Here is a 20888-nt window from a genome sequence, read left to right on the forward strand (position 1 = left end):
ATTTACTCAAAGAAATATATCTTCATATATATTTAAAAATAAAAACGTTACAAGAGTTGTATAAAAGAAAAGAAATACGGGGTATGTTTATATAAATATCTCAAAAACCTGACGTGATAGATTTTTTCTGCTTTCAGATTTGAATTTGCCGAACCCAAATCCTTTAGATTCAACTATTTTTGTCTTTGGATATAAAACCTTGTAAACTAGTGTAATTAATATAACGTAAGCATAAAATATCCCTCCCATCTTCGAGTCCAGGATGATTTAAATTTAACTAATGACAATAACAATTTTGAAAGATTTTTCTATCAAAATGTATCGCTGTTTAAATTTAATGTTAAACGCTACTAGTGTACGTACCATTTTAAACTCTCGAATGATAAGCTACGAACTGTAAATTGTATCTGTTTCTGTATCTTTCTAAGCTCCTTTAGCTTACGCTAGGGCACCAACAAAAACTTGTTTCGCCATTTTTAAGTGAGACCATTCGTGCTTTTATACAACATTTTTCGCTTACATTGACTTTAATGCTGTGGTTAACATTTTTTTTTGTAAGACATGTCAAATTCACAAATCTCTTACTGTATCTGTATATTTTTAAAGGGGATTGAGTGAAGGTTTATACAATCAGATAAATTTATCTAGCGACTTGTGGAATTATTGCTCATCTTATCAGTTTAGAGATACGAAGATAGGTTTAGTCATAATCGAAAATATTTTTACTTTATACTTACTTTAAGCTAATTTAACAAATATGTGAGTGCTTCTGTTAAACCTAAATAAAGATCCAGGTATGTAGCAATTCTGTTAAGAAGTAATGTAATATACTAATAGGTAATACTAATCAATGCGCACAAGTGACGGGTAGTATATGACGCTATGTGTTTATCACGTTTATCATACAAATTAATCGGTTTGTTACTGTTTGTTGTCTTTATGATTAGGATTTACAAGAACGAAGGTGAAGAAAAAGTTCAGGAATAAGATATATGTATTTGTAAATAAGGTTAGTGATATGTGAGTGTATTACTCTGTCTAATAAAAACTGGACGGCAGACAGACGAACGGATAAACGCAGACCTATTTTTTCGTACTCTAGTAATCATGAAACGTCGAGAAAAGTAGTCAGTCCCGATGAACAGAATACAATACAATAAAAATTTGGACCCGGTCCGAATAACGTCTTCCGTCACTTCTTTTACACCTTTTTCTGACGTCCACTGATTAAAAGCCACGTACACCTTCTCATAAGCGTTTTTTGATTTTGCGGGTAATAATTTGGTGCGTAATTCATTGGCTTTTTCTAATATTCCGTTTGAAAGGCGTTCACACATTTTGACGAACAAAATTTGTTTTCAAAATTTGTTGATACTATTACCATGACTACTACCCACGGCAGCCTCAAGAAACATTTTGCCTCAAAAAAATCTCCCGATAAAATATTAATAACAGACGATTTCGGATCAAATAAGCTTCAGTGTTAGAAAAAATATTGAAGATAACACGGTGTTTTATAGTTGAAAGGACTCGGTCCCATTAAAACCTCGCTCCCTTCGGTCGCTCGGATTTAAACTGGGACCGCGTCCTTTAAAGCACCTATAAAACACCTAGTTATCTTAATAGCTATAGGTATTTGAGCCTACTTTATAATTGCCTAATTGCCTAAAATGAGAGTATGTGACCTAAAATTGATTTTTGTGACCTAAAACGTCCTAAACTTGCTGTTTTGCGGTAATTTCACAAAAATCCGCACAAGGGGTGAGCCGAAAGCAGACCTTTCCAGGAAAGAACATCAATAAAGTGGGGCAGTTCTTTGAAAGACATCTTGCGCGTTTACTTTCAATTGTAATACTTTATCTTACAAACAAGTTTGTAACACATTTTTATTAGTTCTTTTGTAAATGCACTTCTGCTAATCCCACTTGCCATATTTCTGACGTTCAGTTAAAATTGTGTCGTGGTGTAAGTTTGGTGTTCACTTGTGAAATATTCTTAAACATCCTGATGCCTAAAGAAAAAACCTCTAACACGGTTAAGTTTAACCACTGGCTCAAATCCATGGATGATGCCAGCGGATTATTCTGTAAAACATGTGGCAAAGTGGTAAGCATGTGATTACGATTTTCATTAATTTGTTGTTGTTTAAATAACATACCATCTTTTAATTTTAATGTTGAGTATTCAAGTTTAAGTGTGAAAAGATGTTTTATTTGGAACAGCATGAACAAGGAGACATTCACAAAAGAATGTAAAGAACCCATTGCGTCAAAGTTTGCGTCCATTACATCAATTGATGTAGAAATATCTTTTTCATGTTTAAAAAATATTTTTGCAGATAATCGCACATCAGTGACATGTGAAAATCTAGAGCGATATACCGGATGTCCCACGTAACACTTTCGGGCGCAATAACTGAGATATTTTTGAAGGGATTTTTATGAAATTTAAAACAGGTGTAATATAATAGGTAAAGATTAGGCTGATAACAAAAAAACTATTTTATCATACAAAAACACAGCTTCCTGTTGTTAAAAATTATTTAAAATTGCGTTATAACTTTAAGCAACTAAAATAACGCCTGTGCGCGGAAAATTAATTACATGACTGTTTTTGTTTAAAAGAATTACGTTAATAAAAACGCAAACATTAATTAATTTGATTTTTTAAATTTAATAGTGCTGTCGGCGCTAAACAATTGCCTGCGTCGCCGAGTTCAATTTTGTACACCCCTGAAATTTTTGTCAAAATCTGACAAATTATTGAAAATGGTTCGCTTTTCTGTAATTATTAAAACAGGAATCAATTTAACCTACGGAGAATGCCGTACAGACCTAAATGAAACAATCAGGACTCTTATCGAACGGTATCCCGATGACGAATTTATCAAATTCAAAGTACAGAGAATAATAAACTTATTTGAAGATACGGGAAGTGTACAAGACCTAAAACTGGTGAAAAAAACAAGCTGTTAAATACACCTAGCAAAATTATTTCCATTTAAATTAGAATTAATTCCTGAACCTAAAGCAATTTTGCACCTTCGAAAAGGTTGTAGCCGAGCAACTGAAAATTAGTATTTTCTTAAAATTCATAAAATAAGGCTTGGCAAACAGGTATCAAATTCCCGCAAGAGTGTCCAAAATGCGAGGATAGCAGTTTTTTGTTTCATAGCTACCTATCCTTTAATACTTAATTTATCGTTTTTTGTCTAACCAGACGTATTTCGGAGATGAATTCTTGCATACAGTATTTATTTTTCATGTTTAATCAAGTAATGCAAAACTTACTTAATTCAAAATTAAATTAAGGCATGGAAAATTTACTTTTTAAAGATAATGATTATTCTCACCGGTTTATATTAATTCCACCTATCGAAATACCTACATTTCAAATTTCATAACAATCCGTTCAAAAATACCTGAGTTATTGTGCCCGAAAGTGTTACGTTAAGTGCGAATGTCCGCTTGAATAAATTATTTATTATAGTCTTACCAGTATATTCAAAACTATAAATAATTAAATGTTTGTATTATGTTAATTAATACTGTGAATAACTGTTAAACAATATAAAGACTAAAAAAAACATTGTTTTAGTTGCTTTGAAATTTTGAAGATTTCAGATTTGTATCAACCTATTTGAACCTATTTCAACATTTTTATAACCTAATTTGAAGTTTTTTAAAGCCTATTCTAGGCGCCTTTTTCGTCATTTTTTGTGACCTAAAATCCGGGCCCTAATTATCACCGTTAGGTCCACAGAGTGAATATAGAGTTATGTCTACCGCTTGAGGAGTGCTTGAAGAGTGAATGAATAGTGAATGAATAATGTTCCCTGTGTTCCAAGGTGGTGGTGGCCCTGGCTCCCACCCTTACGGGTGGAGAGGAGTGAAACAGGTCCCTGCCAGAGGCAGTAACAAGTATAGACTGATCAAATTTTACACATTTTGTACAAAATTTTGAGATGACGTCATCATTTTTTTTTTGGGAGCGGGTAAAAAATAAATTTTGTGTAAAGGGTTTGCGTTTCCGGGGTCGAATCACTTAACACGTACGGGTTCTTTTGTCGTTTTTAAACAAACTCACATTTAAATACTCAAGATGATTTTTATTTACAAGTCACGGTTCTCGATTTCTACCGCATTACAGTTCTATTATTAATATTGTTCTGTTCTGTTCTTACAATGAGTTTGGGGATATATATATAAAGGTTGCTATCAGTACAAATATTAGGTTCTAGTGTACTGGATCATCACATGATGTTCAAAAGTTTCCCATAATTACTAATTAGTTTAACAAAAGATAAATGCTAATGTGTATAGAACTACTATTAGAAATAATGTTGATGCAGTGTACATAACATTTGTTTAACGAGTTACCATGATTACGATAACCTTAACATATTTATAAGATTTCAGAACAATCGGTTTTGCAGTTTCAAAGTTATATTGCAAAATATTGTTATTCAGTTGTGAATTTTTTCAAAAAATTCTGGATGACAAAGGTGAAAATTCGACACGGATTCATACACCGAGCGTAAGAGTATATATTTTATAGAATTTAAAAAACTTTTTATTATAAGTTTTGGAAATGACGTCAATTCATTGGTGGTAGGTATGATTATCCAAATAATTTTATTTAGCATTTAACCATCTGCATGATATTCTTAATATATATACATAATGTGACAAGAATCGGTCCAGTAGGTTCGGAGATTAGGTACTTGTGTAATAAAAATGGATACAGACACCAGACTGCATGCTCGATCATAATCAGACTTTTAAGCATACATAATTTATACACTGGGAAGTTGGTACTACAAAAAACTTCAAATTTCATGACAAAAATGTCAAAATAAAATAAATAAAAATATCATGTTTTGAATGAAAATCATGATCGATGACGTTCAATGATGAACCTCAATTTTTTTTTGACAGCAAATTTTGGCACCAAAAATCTGTCTAGAAAATGTTGTCGGTTGAGTTTTCGTATCTATATGTTGCTGGTTGAATGTTTTTTTAATTTTTGAACAGATAACATTTCCTCCAATATAATTAGTTTTCTTTTATTTCTTCTATTACCTCTGAAAGTTTGTTCTTTCTTTACGGTTTCATTTTCGTTGGGTCCATATACAATGATTATTATTGTTGACTAAATGTTTCCAGCATTTTCTTTTCCATCAGTATGTTTTCTGTGATTGTTGAACAATCTTTCATGCTCCAGGTTTCACCACTTTCTTGCATTTTCCTTTCCGTCTCATAAAACCGTGTCTTTTTTCTTTGTTTTGTCTTCTTGTGATTTTCGATTGCACTTTTTTTCTGTTTTTAACTGTGTTTAGTTTGCTGTTAGTGCATTACTGTTTCACTTTCCCTATTTTTGATCATTTTAAAACGTTGTTAATCGTATTCCATAACCCTACCTGGCCCTTATTACTTTTTGCTGCGCTGCTGTTACATTATCCCGTTTTGCGTTTCCTTTTTTTCACTTTCTTCTTTAGCGACTCTGTAGGTACTTTCGTTGTTCACCTAGATTCATTTTAATCTGTTTAATAATCCGCACCAACAATGGGATGATGTCATCTCAAAAATTTACAAAAGTAAATATTGTTTAAATTTTTAAAATAATATACTCCTGCATTTGTGATTTATGAATTCGTCTTGATTTTTACATCAGGCATACATATTTCAACAACACAATACATACTTATATAAAACAACATTTTATAATTTAACTTTGAAATTTCCGAACCAAATTCTCATAATAATAACTACTCACCCAAAATAATAAACGTTTTGCGTTGTTGTATTAAACAGTTACTCCTAAAGAGAGAATCATACAAATTTCATTCTCCTTTAACACAAATACATGTCGTCGCTGATGCTTGTTATCTGAACGTGTTAATAGTTGAATTCTTTCCAACTATGAACATAAACAGCCAACGTTCAATATGTTCTGAGAGTACATTTTTCCCCTTTTTTATCAGCTTTACTTATAATTAACATTATCCTCACTTGTGCGAACCGCGCCTCCTTGAACTTACTTAATAGAGGTTATCTTAAAACAAAAATCGCAAAAGAATCCGAATTTGTTGGAAGGCGAGGGAAGTTCAGTCGAATTGACCTTCGACCAATTTTTTGATTCTCACATACACTTTTAAACGGTGACTCACGAAACTTTTTAATATGGTTTTCAATTTTTCTTCTCCTTGTGTTTCTAATTTGTCATTCTCTTTTATTCTTCTTTTTCTTAATTCTTTCGTTGTTTTTGACTTCATTAACATAAAATGAAAGACATTCTATAAATTGTACATTTTTACAGTTTTTGAAATGGCGTTTATATTTTCAGGGGGATAGCACCATGGAAGCTAGTTTTTCCCAAGCAAACGGTGGGCAAGAAAATCAAAGACTCAAACAACCAAATGGAGAAATAAAGCAAGAAGACGATAACCAATGTAGAAATAATGGAATTACGTCGCCATGTGAGGAAAACCATTCTTCCTTCCAAAAGGTACATAACCATGCACCCAATGCATTGTAGTTTATATTTTATATAAAAAATTGTATAGCATGAGGTCCAAAACAAAATCATACAAAATGTATTTTGTAGCATGCATAAAAAAATAAAATTTGAGACAAAAAGGACCGTACAAGACAATTTAGGTTTTTTAAAATAATTAACTGTAGACAATATAAATCTAAATAAAACTAATTTTTTCACATACAACTGAAAATTTACTGAGTGTTTAAATATTCGAAATTATGAGATTACAATTTAAAAATCTGTAACAGCTTTTTCAAATTATTGTCAATCAACACAAGATGTATTACGGAACTTTAATTTTCCGACATTAAGTTTTAATTAAATAAAAAACTGCCATTTCTTATCTCAACTTCTTCGGTTAGGATTTTTTTTTAATGAACGTCCAAGCATTTTAAAAATTATGCAGCTCTTGTGAAAAAAATTAATTGAGCAGCTTTCATTCGATTCATTTTCGTCCGGTTTAGGAACACATACTTGATTCGGATCCTACCAGTTATTTATCTATCTAGCTATGTATCTTACAAGACCATTTCGAAAAAACTTGAAATAGTGGATAAACCTGCCGGATTTCATCCAAAAAATCATCTTTTATTGTTTAAATTCAAACAACTAAAACATGGAAAGTTAAATATATCGTCTTGTTTTTAGTAAAACAAATAGTTCCAACAAAAATTCGAAATCTAGGGACCCTGAGACGAACTGATAACGTGATAATATGATAAATAGATAACATACAAGTACCTAAAACTTTTACGTGCTTGAATTTTTTACTTAGCTTTTACATAATAATAATAAGATAACATCTTTGGAATTGCGTACTTGTATTGTACACCGTAAAAAAGTCAATTTATCTAGTATGGATCATCTTATCGTCAACAGGCAACAGAAATAGTTACAAGAATAATCTTCAAATTTATACGTTTTCAGTTTACAGAGCCTCCATTCAAGACCTACGAAAAACTTGCGGGAACTGTTGATCAGGGAAGAGAATACGAACAAATGATGTGTGCATTGTATGCTTTAAAGTTGACTGCATCCGACGATGTGAAGGATTTTGAAATGACAACGAACAATAAAAATTTCGGAGCATTTAATGACATCGTCATTAAAGTTGAATTCAACGACGGAAGAACATGCACTTTTCTCTTTCAACTTAAACACAAAGAAGCTGCGAAACCTGTCAGGAAAACGGATTTGTGTGCCGGTAAACGTGACTTTGACATTGAAAAACATTTTAAATCTCTCACAGAGATCGTAAGTGAAGATACAGAGTGTATTCTATATACAAACTCTCCGGTAGATTTTAAAAGCAAGACCAGTGTAGAAATTGGGGAGAGCTTTGAAGTAGATAAGTGTGATTTTGTAGAATATAAAGAGCTGTTTTTAAACACAGCCTGTACAGAGCACAACATTTTCCGGGTCACGAAAAAATCCGGTGATAAACATCACAGGTTTTACTTTTTTGCTGGACAAGATAATTTCGAGCAGACCGAGCAAGACGTGCAACAAATGCTATGGCACTTGGTGCAGTGCGACATTTATGTCTCTTTTGCACACTTTATGAAAAAATGGTGGTCAAAAAATTATGTTCTAAATAAAGATGATGTCATTTCAACGTTAACACAGTTGTCACTTTCACCATACATCAAAAGTTTAAGTGACAAGAAAAAAAATCCGAAAACAGAATACCTTGCGGAGGCAATCATGAATTTTTCTACAACGATTGTAGAAAAAACTGACGAAGATATTGTCGAACACATTTGGTCGATAGAGGACATTTCACATAATGAAATTACTAAAGTCAAGGAAAAATTCGCAGTAGAAACTATACACCGTTCTAAGGTCTTATGGTACTTGAACAAGGTTCCTTTGATCGTAAAAATCGATGATACAAACAAAACTGTAATAAAAGCTGTGATGAACCTAATAAATAGAAGTGTCAATCAGAAGAAAATTATTGTAGTGGGAAGTGTCACGAGAAGCGAATTGACCGAAAGAGAAGTTTTCCAAGATTTGTCAGATCTAATTAAAAAATACCAAAAGGAAGCCTTCCTCCGAAATCTCTTAGAAAGTTTTGTGATTTCTATACAAGAAAAAGAATTAATTTGTTTGGAAAAATTCATAGGTAACAATTGTGAACTTGCAAAAGTTTTTAGAGTTGCCGATTTGCTGAAAATGTCGCAAACATGTTTGCATGTGGGTAAAAGACAGAAATTACCTAATTTACATATAACAAGCAGTGTTTCAACAATTTTTGTCAAGACTACGAATATTCACAGTATTTACGAATCACAAAAAAATCAAACAATGGTAATCATTAATTGTGATAAAACATATGTCGATGAATTGTCACAATACAAAAGATTTCATTGTGTTGAAATAGATGACTACTTGCAAGAAAGCCATAATGAAAGTAAAGATATTGTAATAGCTTCAACAAAAAGAAGATGTACATATGATGAATTCATCCACGTTTGTAACAAATCTAACAAGCTAAATGTATACCTGTTTCAAAAATTTGATGATGAATTGTCTGTGCTCCTCTTACGACAAGGAAATGAGTTATCAAGCTATTTTATTGAGGAACAAACGAATGTAAGACAAAAAGATATATTATTACACTATTTTGATAAACCAGTCAATGCAATTTGTGGTCCAACTGGTATTGGTAAATCAACACTAATGAAATACCTTTGCAATACGTGTCTTGAAAGCGATTGGGGAAGTTACGTTGATCTAGGAAAATGCAATTTATTGTTTTCAGAATGTCCAGACTTTGAAACAATGTTGAATTACTTTTTGAGAGATGGAAATTCGGAAGAAAAGACGACTGAAGAGAGAATTCAAACTATTTTGTGTAAGCATAAAAGATTAAATTTATATCTTGATGGTTTAAACGAAATTAGTTTTTCTTGTGCAAATATTGTGCTGGATTTCGTAAAACAAGCTTCATCAAGAGGAATTAGTGTATGGATTTCATCGAGAGATAATTTACGAGAAATGTTATCAAAAAGATACAATATTGTCCCAATCGAGATACATGGGTTTAGCAGAGAACAACAAAAAATATATATACAGGGAAAACTTGGACAAAAATATGCTAAAGCACAAATAGAGAAAATATTGGCTGTAATATTTACAAGTGTAGATTTTAACAATTGCCAAGAATTGTTAGAAATTCCTATCCTAATACAAATGATTACAGAAACATTTCTTGGTAATGACGACGCATACAAAACCATGGAAGAAAAAAATATACTCGTTTCAACGAAAATCCATCATTTGTTGTTGAAAGGAAAAGTAACACATGCCCTTAATAAAATAGTCAGTAAAGATATTTTAGATCAGCTTGACGTTATCTCCTCCGCACAATTAAAACAATACGAAGTTTCTGCTCTAAATGCATGCTTGGATGTAAATGATTTTCGAAATATAAAGCTGAATTTAAAAAAATTTAAAGATTTTACGAATAAAATAAAAAGTAATGGTGACAAGTACGGAATAATCAAAACAATAAGTGCAAATGGCGATCCAATATTTGAGCATCGTATTTGTGCGGAATACTTGACTTGTGTCTGGTTAAAAAAGCATAAAGATAAGACTTTGCTGCAAAAAGTAATGTTTGTTGAAAGATACAAAAATTTACGAGTTATTTTTGATTTATTACTGGCAGAGAACAGTCCGCTACATTTGTCTATTATTTCTAAGAATTTGGATCAGTTTGAAAAGTACAAAGATAAAATGAACACCAAAGATCGAGGAGGTCGAACGCCAATGCATATTATATGTACATACGGAATAGAATATCCGGACAATATTACGCGCATCCACAATCGAGAGTATTCTTGGTACATGACAATGGTAAAAGTACTCGTAAAGGAATGCACCAGCTTTGACAGCAAAGACGATCTACTTAATTACACTTGCTTGGATTACTGTCTTGAGGCGAATTGTTTGTACGTGTTGGAAGCAATTTTGGAAAATAAACTGGCCCATTTTAACGATATTAAGGAAAAGATTTTTAAACACTACAAACGAGAGACACTAGTGTACTATGCGGCACAAATGGGATATCCCTACTTGTTTTGTGCTCTAATTTTAGAAAAATCATCACTTATAAATAAAAAAATAGGCAATCAAACTTTGTTGGCAACGGCAATTAACGGAACATGGAACGATTGCGTTACACCACCTAGAAAAGGGAATATTGACGTTGTAAATATTTTATTAAAAAAAATTCAAGACATAAACACCGCAAGTGACTATTATATAGGTGATACTTCTATCTTAGATATGGCATGTAAAAACTGTAAATACGACATGTTAGAAGTATTAGTCGAAAACGGAGTTGAGTGTAGTGGTGGCAAAACTATATGGCATCAACTAGCAACAAATAAAACGAAATATAACGGAGCAGAATTAGAGTTATTAGAGAGAATTCCTGTAGATGTAAACAAAAAGTGCAATAAAGGATTAACCGCATTACACGTTTCAAGCAAGTTTTGTTCGATGTCAGTAGCAGAAATAGTACTGAAAAAAGGAGCGAATTTAAACATTACAGATGAAGAAGGCAACAGCCCATTACATTTTGCATCAGAATCAAATGAAGTTAATTTAGATATGATTAAAATGTTTCTTGCAAAAGGCATCAACGTGAATGCTCAAAATAAAAATGGAACGACCGCTTTACAAATTGCATGCCGGAACAATGATTATGAACTTACAGAACTATTGTTGGGTTCTGGCGCTTCGATTAATATTAACGACAAACATAACAAAAACGTGTTGCATTATGCATCAGAATCAAAGAAAAACAATCGGGACATAATAAAATTATTGCATGAGAAAAACATCGGCGTAAATGTTCAAGATAAATATGGAACTACCGCTTTGCAATTTGCATGTTTAGAGGGTGTTTATGAAAACGCAAAAATATTGTTATATTTCCGTGCTTCCGTTAACATTAAGGACGAAAATAACAACAACGCATTACATTATGCAATAAAATCAGGGCGAAACAATCAAGATATAATACAATTATTGATTGATAATGGCATCGACCTAAATACTCGAAATAAAAATGGAACAACTGCTTTACACCTTGCATGCCTAGAAGGTATTAATGCTAATGTGCAAATGTTGTTAGATTCTGGCACATTGATTAACATCATGGACAAAGATCAGAACAACGCATTACATTATGCCTCAGAATCTATGAACAACAATGTACATGTAATGAAATTATTAATTGAAAAAGGCATCCACGTGAATGATCAAAATAAATATGGAACGACCGCTTTACAAATTGCATGTCTAGAGGGTGTTTATGAAAACGCAAAAATATTGTTAGATTGCGGTGCTTCGATTAACATTGCGAATAATGCCAACAACAATGCATTACATTTTGCATCAGAATCAAAAAAAGACAATAGAGGTGTAATAAAATTACTGATCGAAAAAGGCATCGACGTAAATGCACAAAATGAAAATGGAAAGACTGCTTTACAGTTTGCATGTTTAGAGGGTATTTATGAAAATGCAGAAATGTTGTTAGATTTCAGTGCTTCGATTGGCATTACTGACGAAGACAACAACAACGCGTTGCATTATGCATCATCAGCAGAAAACGTCAATCGTTCTTTAATAAAATTATTGATTGAGAAAGGCATCAACATAAATGCACAAAATAAAAATGGAATGACCGCTTTGCAGCTGGCACGTTTAGAGGGTATTCAAGAGAATGTACAAATGTTGTTGAATTTAGGCGCTTCGGGTAACCGTATAGACAAAGTTAAGAAGGATACGGTGCATTATGCATTGGCATTACAGAAAGCAAATCGAGACCTTTTGGAAGCTAAAAAGAAGAAAAGAGGAGGGTCAATTTTTTAAAGGTGTACTTAGTTCAAAATTGAAAGAAAATGTAGGCAGAAGATTGAGGTTAGTGATTTTAAAAATGTTAAAATGTTTTTCTTACAACTTCTTTTTCAGAATCGTAAATATTTCATCGTCGAAATCTCAAAGCATTCTATGCATGATTGCAAAAAGTATTAAATCGGATTAGAAGACCAGTGGAACATATGGCAAATTCAGAAATGTGGTGTGTACTTTCTGTTATTCTTTTGGAATAATATGAGTTATAGTCTAAACTTGATTTGGATCTCTTGTCGATCAAGAAAAAACATAAAATGCACAATTCAGCAGAAAGTGAATGTGATAAGAATGTAACGCTGTAAAAAAATATGTCACAGAAGCATAATCGTAGTACTCCGAGCTGCACGCGACATACAACAAGAAAAAGAATTCTGAAGGTGAAAAAATTATGTAAGTACCTGAAATTTAATGAAAAAATTGGTAAAATTTTGACACAAAGTGTCATAAGTAGCATCCTTGTCTTGTGAATACTATATTCCGATAGGTGCAATGACAATGTGGCCAATTCTGAATCAAACATGTTAAAATTTAAAGGTTGATACAAAATAAACAGCCAATTAGATTTACGAATTTAACTCGTTACCATGGAAATTTGCAATTTAACACCCTCTAAATTTAACAGGTTTAATTTTTCCTTTTCAATTTTGTTTTGCTATTTCATTTTATAGTTTCTTTTTATACATATTTTATTTTTAAATATAATATTTGATTAACTGTTTTCTTTAGAAAACGGTCCATTTTTTTAAACAAAATTTCCACATTCTTTGATTTTCGCTCTGAGAGAAGAAACAACAATGTCGCCAAACTGCATTTGAATGAAAATAATAATAATAATAATAATAATAAGAATGTCAATCAGTAACATAGGCATTTATTCATGTTTTTCACCGATCCGTAGTGTTCATTCAGTTATCGTTATAAATTCCAGAAAGATAGAATTCGAATTTTAATTGAAATATATGCACAACCCTGCGTGGTGAAAGCAGAACACGCTGTTTCTTCTTAGAGTTTGCGGAAATTAGGGAAAGAGTATAATATGTGGCAAGTTTTTGGGTAGAGAAATCTGAAGTATGTGTTATTCTTGTCAATAGAGTAAAATGTAAAATCATCGAGGAAAGGTGACAGATTTCAACAAGGAACTTAAATTCCGGTCTCGTTACAGCGTCCGTAATAAGTTGTGTTTTTGCATCCAGATATTTTAGTTCAGATTTCTCTTTTTTTTTGTTTTTTACATTGATCCGCCACGTTTGATTTGATTTGATTTTTGTAAGTCAGAGGAGGGTTTTTCATCAGTTTTCAGACAGAGGGGGGGAATGAAAAATTTTTGCGTTTAATTTAAGAGTGTTTTGTCAACCTTGGGGTTCACCCACTGCATTTGAACGCATTCCGCCATAAAAAAAAAACACAGAATTTAGGCTTCCACTTTTGTTGGCCATCACATTTCAAAACCAATTAATGTTCGAATTTATTTTTAACAAAGCACGTATAAGCGTAAAACGACGGAGGTAACGCAATGCTTTATTTCTGCCCAATTTTGTAGCTTAACATTTGTTGTTAAAACAAGATATTATTTCAGAATTATTGTACTGACCTTATAGACGTTTGGATTATTAGAAGCCTAGTGTGACACGATTATACACTAAACAGTCTTATAGTATTCTTAGTTATATTAGAACTGTTGTAACAAATTTTCTTAAGGCATTTTTTGTATTCACAATACATAGATATTTATGTAAATTATTATTACAGGAGAGTTGGAATCTAATAATTGTAAACGATTTGAAGGAGTTTATTGTGATGTATGTCATTTAATTTGAGCATTTAATTAAAATGAATGTAAATTTAAATTAATATTAGGTAGGATGTAGCATTAGAATTAACTGTTTTAGCAAAGTGTTTAGATAGCTAAGACTGGTTATCCACAACGACACTCTTTCAACCAACTGGACTAATGCGACGTACGACGTAGCTTTTAAATAATTTTGTTACATTTGTTTTTATTAGGTAAACATTTTAACTGTTTATGGTAATTAAGTGTTTCTGTTGTATTACTTTATGTTAATCTAAACATCACCATGTTCTTGGTTGATTTAAAATGTCGGAACTGGAGAATTGTCTTAATTTCATAAAAAGTTGTACATTTATTTTGTTGATATAAATTTGTTATTTTGTTTTTAAAAAGATGAGAAGGTTTTGCAGCTGGGTAAATAAGTTTCTTGAAAATTTATTTCACAGCTTTTTTCCTTCTCCAAAGAGGAAAAAAGCCGTCCCTTGACAAAATTGAATAAAAGATGTTCTCTCCATATGTTTGCGTTTCAATTTTAAGATAGCTTTTGGTTTTAATTAAGATCTTCAGTAGTAGGTATGACGTTCAGGATACAGTTATTTGCATTTGCTACACAATTACGTTGAATAATACCATTTACTAGTAGGTGTGCAAAAGTTGTTATAAATATTATAAACATAAGCCGATTTTGATCCAAAAGTACCATCCATTAATTCAGGAATATTGAAGTCACCCGCTATAATTACTGGTTTGCTAAGGTCCATGTTGTTTTCTATATAATCAAATATTATCATATAATAGTTCTGCTATCAGAGTAAAGTGACGGCGGAATATACAGGGTGCCACATCCAAGTCTGGATATAGAGAATTAACATGGGCATTGCTTCCAGGCGGCAAAAATTCCATCCCTGCTTAACGAATGTAAAATCAGTTGACTTCCAATCTTTAGTGATTCGAAAAAAAAGTAACATTTACCCAAATTACCTACTAATTAAATTAAGCGTTGAAGAACAAGCAGGCCTTTGCTTTTTCATCTAATCGCAGTAGAACATAGCATAACCTAATAAAATATTTTGTGTAGTTTGTGCATTTATTCGGTTTAAATTGAGCTACAATAATCATCATATTGGATAAAATAATTTAATTTGAGTCGTTCAGTGAATACTGAGTGAGACAGCGCGAGTACATTCCTAGCTTGACGGGCCCCCACGACATGTCACAATGCTGCCGATGGGGTTTTGAGGAAGACCAGCTGCTCCAAGTCTTCATCTCGGGCTTTTTGGATACGGCCTGAGAGTAGTTCGAGATGGCTCGTTTGAAGGGGTCGCGCACTATGACCAATAAATGGATCAATTTGTGCATTTATTCAGTTTAATTTATCCTACAATAATCATCACACTGGATAAAATAATTCAGTTTGAGTTGTTCGTTGATTTCTGAGAATAATTTCGAATTTCACTTTGACATTTGGATTTTGCATGGTTAACATGCCGAACTTCGACAGTGGGGCGGAATATTTCGCGACAAATCGGATCGGGTCTCAATTTCAAAATACGATTTTTAATACCTTTTTACAGTGAAATACTGGCCGATAGCCCTCTTCGACCTCCACAAAGGCATCACTCAATAATAGCTTTAAAGTGATCTGGGGAGATATCAAATAAAAACCCATTTGCCATGTTAATTCCTTATATCCAGACTTGGATGCGGCACCCTGTATATGTTTTAAAAAATCAATCAATGAATCTTATCAAAATACATAACTATTCTGGACTGGTAATTGCAAGATTGATGTGAAGGAATTTTATGGGTGATTTTACTAATATGTATGTACCCCGTGTTAACTTTGCCATTTCTAATCTTTGTTTTATAGCTTTTGCGAATTCTGTGGTCTTTGTTGATATACTTAATATGTAGTAGAATTTATTATTTGCTGCATAAAGCGCGTTGAATCGAAGTAACACTGTTGAAGAAGTTGTCATAATTATTATTAATAATTAGCATTAATTATTTTGAATACTTTATCTGACTTGTAAAAACGGCGACTTTAAATGACGGATTACAAATTACATTAATGACTAGTGTGAACTATGATAATGAGGCATAATTTCAGCGAAGCGGGATTTTTGAAAACCATGAACAACTTAGAACCTTAGGATCATTTCTAAAAACCCTGTATTATTATAACCGGTAGGTACTTCCCAATCTTTCCTACTGTGTGAAACTGATATGACATTTTAGATATATTTTGAGAATATCGTGTAGGCAGTTATATCCTGCCTAATATTTATTTTGTGGATTCATCTCTACCAAAACTCACTGTTTTAAACTTAATTGTGGAAAAATTTGTGTGTTCATTCTAAATTACAGTCTTGAGTGACATAATCTTAATGACAATGTTATTTTTTTAAATACACACGTAAGTTAGTTCATAAATTACAAAAAAATAAAAAAATAAAATACACATGTACTAATAATAATTTTTGTAGAAACTTTTAAGATCAGAAAACTTTTAGTTTATTTAAGATTATTCCGCACGTGTGTGTATTTACATAAAAATGATTTCATATTTCCTTGATGATGCCATCAATTAAAAAATATTTCTCAAACTTGAGTTAATCACGTATAGTAGCACGGACACGAAAATGGAAAACCTAAATTTTTGCATTTTAAGCCAAATAAATCATGAAATTTGACATTTAATAAAAAAAATTACAGTTTGTAGCAATTGGTCCAATTTCAAGGTTTTGTGGCAGATAAGATTATCATCTACGACTTTAATATATTTCATACCTTTGAACTAATTAAAACATTTTAAGTGTTTTTAACTATTGTATTCTAATGAGTTAATGACAATAAATCGTACACAATCCACTTTAAGAAAAAGGATCCATTGTTACTGATGAAGTGATGAAATAGCAGTTCTTTAAGAGAAATGATATCATGGTTAAAAGCAGATAAAGACGTTCGAGGTATAATTTTCTACATATTTTTTTTACTTCCCGAGCGTAAGCAAAGGAAGTATTGTAATCGAGTCCGTCGGCCGACTCTCTACTTTTACGTTTTCTCGATCTTTCATGACGCCTAGAAGACGAAGAAATAGGTCTCCCGTTTCCGTCTGTCTGTCCGTCTGTCTGTCTGTCCGTCTGTCCGTCTGTCTGCCGTCCCGGATTTTTATTAGACAGATAATCTTCGAAAGTACTGGGCCGATTGTTGTCAAATTTTGTATTTATATTAGGTATATCATGTAGATGGTAAAACGCTAACCAAAATTTGTCGAATCATCCCCACCACTAAAGCGATGACGTCACTTCAAAATTGTACATAGTAAATGGGTTTTCAATTGTATAAAATAACATAGTCCTACACATGTAGTTTACAACTCTGAATCGACTTTTCACCCGAAACGTCCAGATTTTTGGAAAAAAAATCAAAATTATAAAACAACATTTTGAAATTTAATTTTTAATCTGCTAACCAGAATGCTTTGAAATGTTGCAGATGTTTTAAGGCTATAAAGAGCATCATAAATCTTTAGTCAAAAAATATTTGCTTATCCCCTCCAAAAACTTGATGACGTCAGCTCAAAAGTTTGTGGAATAAATCATATCTAAAATGTACAAAATATGATGAGTCTGTACTTGTGAACTATCACTCCATTAATATTTTTTGGATTTGCATATACAGGGTGACTCAAAAAAATTAATGAATGCGTAAATATATTTTATTGATTTAATCAGGAACTACAAAACCGAATGCTCTGAAATCTTGCAGATGTTTTAAGGTCATAAAGAGCATAATAAATGTTTAGTCAAAATATATTTGCTTATCCCCTCCAAAAACTTGATGACGTCAGCTCGAAAGTTTGCCGAATAAATCATATCTAAAATGTACAAAATATGATGAGCCTGTACTTGTCATTTATCACTCCATTCATATTTTTTGGATTTGCATATACAGAGTGACTCAAAAAAATTAATGAATGCGTAAATTTATTTTATTGATTTAATCAGGAACTACAAAACCGAATGCTTTGAAATCTTGCAGATGTTTTAAGGTTATAAAGAGCATAATAAATTTTTAGTCAAAATATATTTGGTTATCTTCTACAAAAAACTGATGACGTCAGCTCAAAAGTTTTCCGAATAAATCGTATCTAAAATGTACAAAATATGATGAGTCTGTACTTGTGATTTATCATTCCATTCATATTTTTGGATTTGCATATGCAGGGTGACTCAAAAAAATTAATGAAGGCGTGAATTTATTTTATCGATTTAATCAGGAATTACAAAACCGAATGCTTTGAAATCTTGGGAATATTTTAAAGTTATTATAAGCATGGTAAACTTTTGTTCAAAATGTATTTGTTCATCCCTCCTAAAAAAATTGATAACGTCACCCTTAAATTTTGCTGAATAAATCCTATCTAAAATGCAAAAAATATGATGAGTTTGTACTTGTGATTTATCATTCCATTCATATTTTTTAGATTTTCTTAAGAGGTGGTTCAAAAAAATTAATGAAGTCAATTTATTTTATTGATTAAATTAAAGGCAACACTTATTATTAGTATTACACCCCAACCAACCCAATTTGGTAGACACAAAATTTGTTAAAGGAAAAACTCGGTTGAAACATAAGGGTAGCACGCTTATTTACATCGACTTTAACATTACAGACCTGCATTTGTTTTATGCGTTCACTTGATTCCGCGAATGTGAAATAGACATGTTTATAATCAACCAATTGTGAATTTCACCGTCAAGAATTAAAATAAAACCCAATGTTTTATATAATAAGCGGAAGTCGAAGCAATAAAACCGACGGTCGTTTTGTTTACAGTTTCTGTGTTTGGCTCTCACGTATGCTGTTACGCCTGTCATCTTAAATTAACAATGTTTATACATACACGATTTTCAGTTGCCTCTGATACGTAGGTATACGTGAGTAAATTGTTTCGTTATTTTATTGATTATTACAAATCAATATTCAAACGACCCAATTCATTTTCCCGAAAATTTGAGAATATAATAATTTTATTCTTAGTATTACACTACATCTATCCCAACTGATATACGTGTCCTTGCAAAAATGTTGATGACGTCATCGCAATTTTTTTTTAAATTCCCACTACAAAAATGTAATGAGAAAAAAAACACAATAGGCATGCAGTCGTCAAGTTTCCGACAGCGAGGGAAGTACTGTCTAAACTCTTTAGACCAATTTTTTTATTACTATTTTTGCTAACTGTAACCAGGTTTTTCCTGTGTCTTTATATTCAGTTTATTAAAGAAAGCTACAAATACTGAACACTTTTTAAGAAACTGATTCAATTTGTAATTTCTTGTTCATAAAGACCATCCTAAAAAAATTAAGCTCTTTTTGTCGTCGGTCTTTCTGTTGATGATTCTGTCAAACATGTAATATTCAAAATCAAAACTTCTGAATATTTGTTGCAAACAGCGGTCGCTGGAACTCCACCCGATACCATGGTACATACCACCCAGAGATGGTTATATGCTGTGGTAAATGCAATATTGGAACATAAATTCCACATGGACAAAAATATAAGCGACAATGGAATGTTGACGTAGCTTATAAAAATAAGAAATACGACATGTTGAAATTGCTATTAGACAATGTTGCTAGGTGTGTCGAAGGCAACACAGTGTGGCATGCACTAGCGCAATCACGACCGAAAAGCTACGAAAAACTGAAATTATTAGAAAATATTGCGCCTGATATTGATGTAAATGCGAAGAATGATAACGGGATTAATGTGTTACATTTTGGAAGCGTAACCGGTAGCTACAAAACATATTAGACGCCGACAGCAACAGCCCATTACACTATGTTTCGTGGAATAGGGAGTCTTGGAACACCAATTGAGATACAATAATGTTACTTGTTGATAGCGGAATCACCGTGGACGGTTAAAATAACAATGGGCACACGGATTTGCAGTTTGCTTGTGAATATGGTGAATACGCAATTACAAAAAATTATTAGAAAATCATGCGTCGACAAATATCCTAGACAAAGACAACAACAACCCCTTGCATTATGCGGCAAAATCATGGGAAGACAATAGAGAAATAATAAAATTCTTAATTGAAGAAGATATTTCGGACAATGAAAGAACAACCACATTTGAACTCGTATGTGAATACGATGATGACGAAATTAGGGAAATGCTGGAGAAAAAAATGAGAAAATTGTGTGCACAATAATTGTAGAAAAGGAGCTCAGACGTACTATAATTTTATGATAAATGATAAGATATTGGGCTTGAAATGCTTGAGAAACTATTTTGCTTGAATAGGTGAACCCCTTGGCTACTAAACACTGTCATACAGGCAATGAATTATCATCAAAATAGCCGATTTTGACTTTATATTCCAGGTGAGTTACTAATGAAAGGTGGCGCCAGCGAATGTGTGAAGTAAGTGTCAAACTCAACGGATACATATATAAGCTTTTTGTCGGATTTAAGCTCCCAGTGCCCCTAATAGCCAAATCTGCTTCAAAACTATGGGCAACATTGTAACACTTCCGAAATCGGAAGTCACAGAGAAATTTTGGAAGTCACTCCGAATATTATATACCGATTTTGGAAGTGACATAGTAC

At 32.2% G+C, this 20888-nt stretch overlaps 1 protein-coding gene across 2 annotated transcripts; it reads left to right on the forward strand.

Moving 5' to 3' along the window:
* Positions 1-704: 704 nt before the first annotated feature.
* Positions 705-14776, forward strand: LOC135138056 (uncharacterized). Of its 2 annotated transcripts, XM_064067898.1 has the most exons (5): positions 705-794; positions 6346-6507; positions 7468-12477; positions 12529-12861; positions 14048-14776. In XM_064067898.1, the coding sequence occupies exons 2-3, from the start codon at positions 6358-6360 to the stop codon at positions 12427-12429; spliced, it is 5112 nt and encodes a 1703-aa protein (XP_063923968.1). In that variant the 5' UTR covers positions 705-794; positions 6346-6357; the 3' UTR covers positions 12430-12477; positions 12529-12861; positions 14048-14776. The 2 variants fall into 2 exon arrangements, with proteins under 2 accessions (XP_063923968.1, XP_063923969.1); XM_064067899.1 differs by lacking the exon at positions 705-794 and having other exon boundaries at positions 6422-6507; positions 7475-12477.
* The last annotated feature ends 6112 nt before the right edge of the window (positions 14777-20888 follow it).

This window comes from Zophobas morio, unplaced genomic scaffold (assembly GCF_036711695.1).
Source record: "Zophobas morio isolate AGI-343-1 ecotype UQ-CSIRO unplaced genomic scaffold, CSIRO_AGI_Zmor_V1 ptg000030l, whole genome shotgun sequence".
In the NCBI taxonomy this organism is placed as follows: domain Eukaryota; kingdom Metazoa; phylum Arthropoda; class Insecta; order Coleoptera; family Tenebrionidae; genus Zophobas; species Zophobas morio.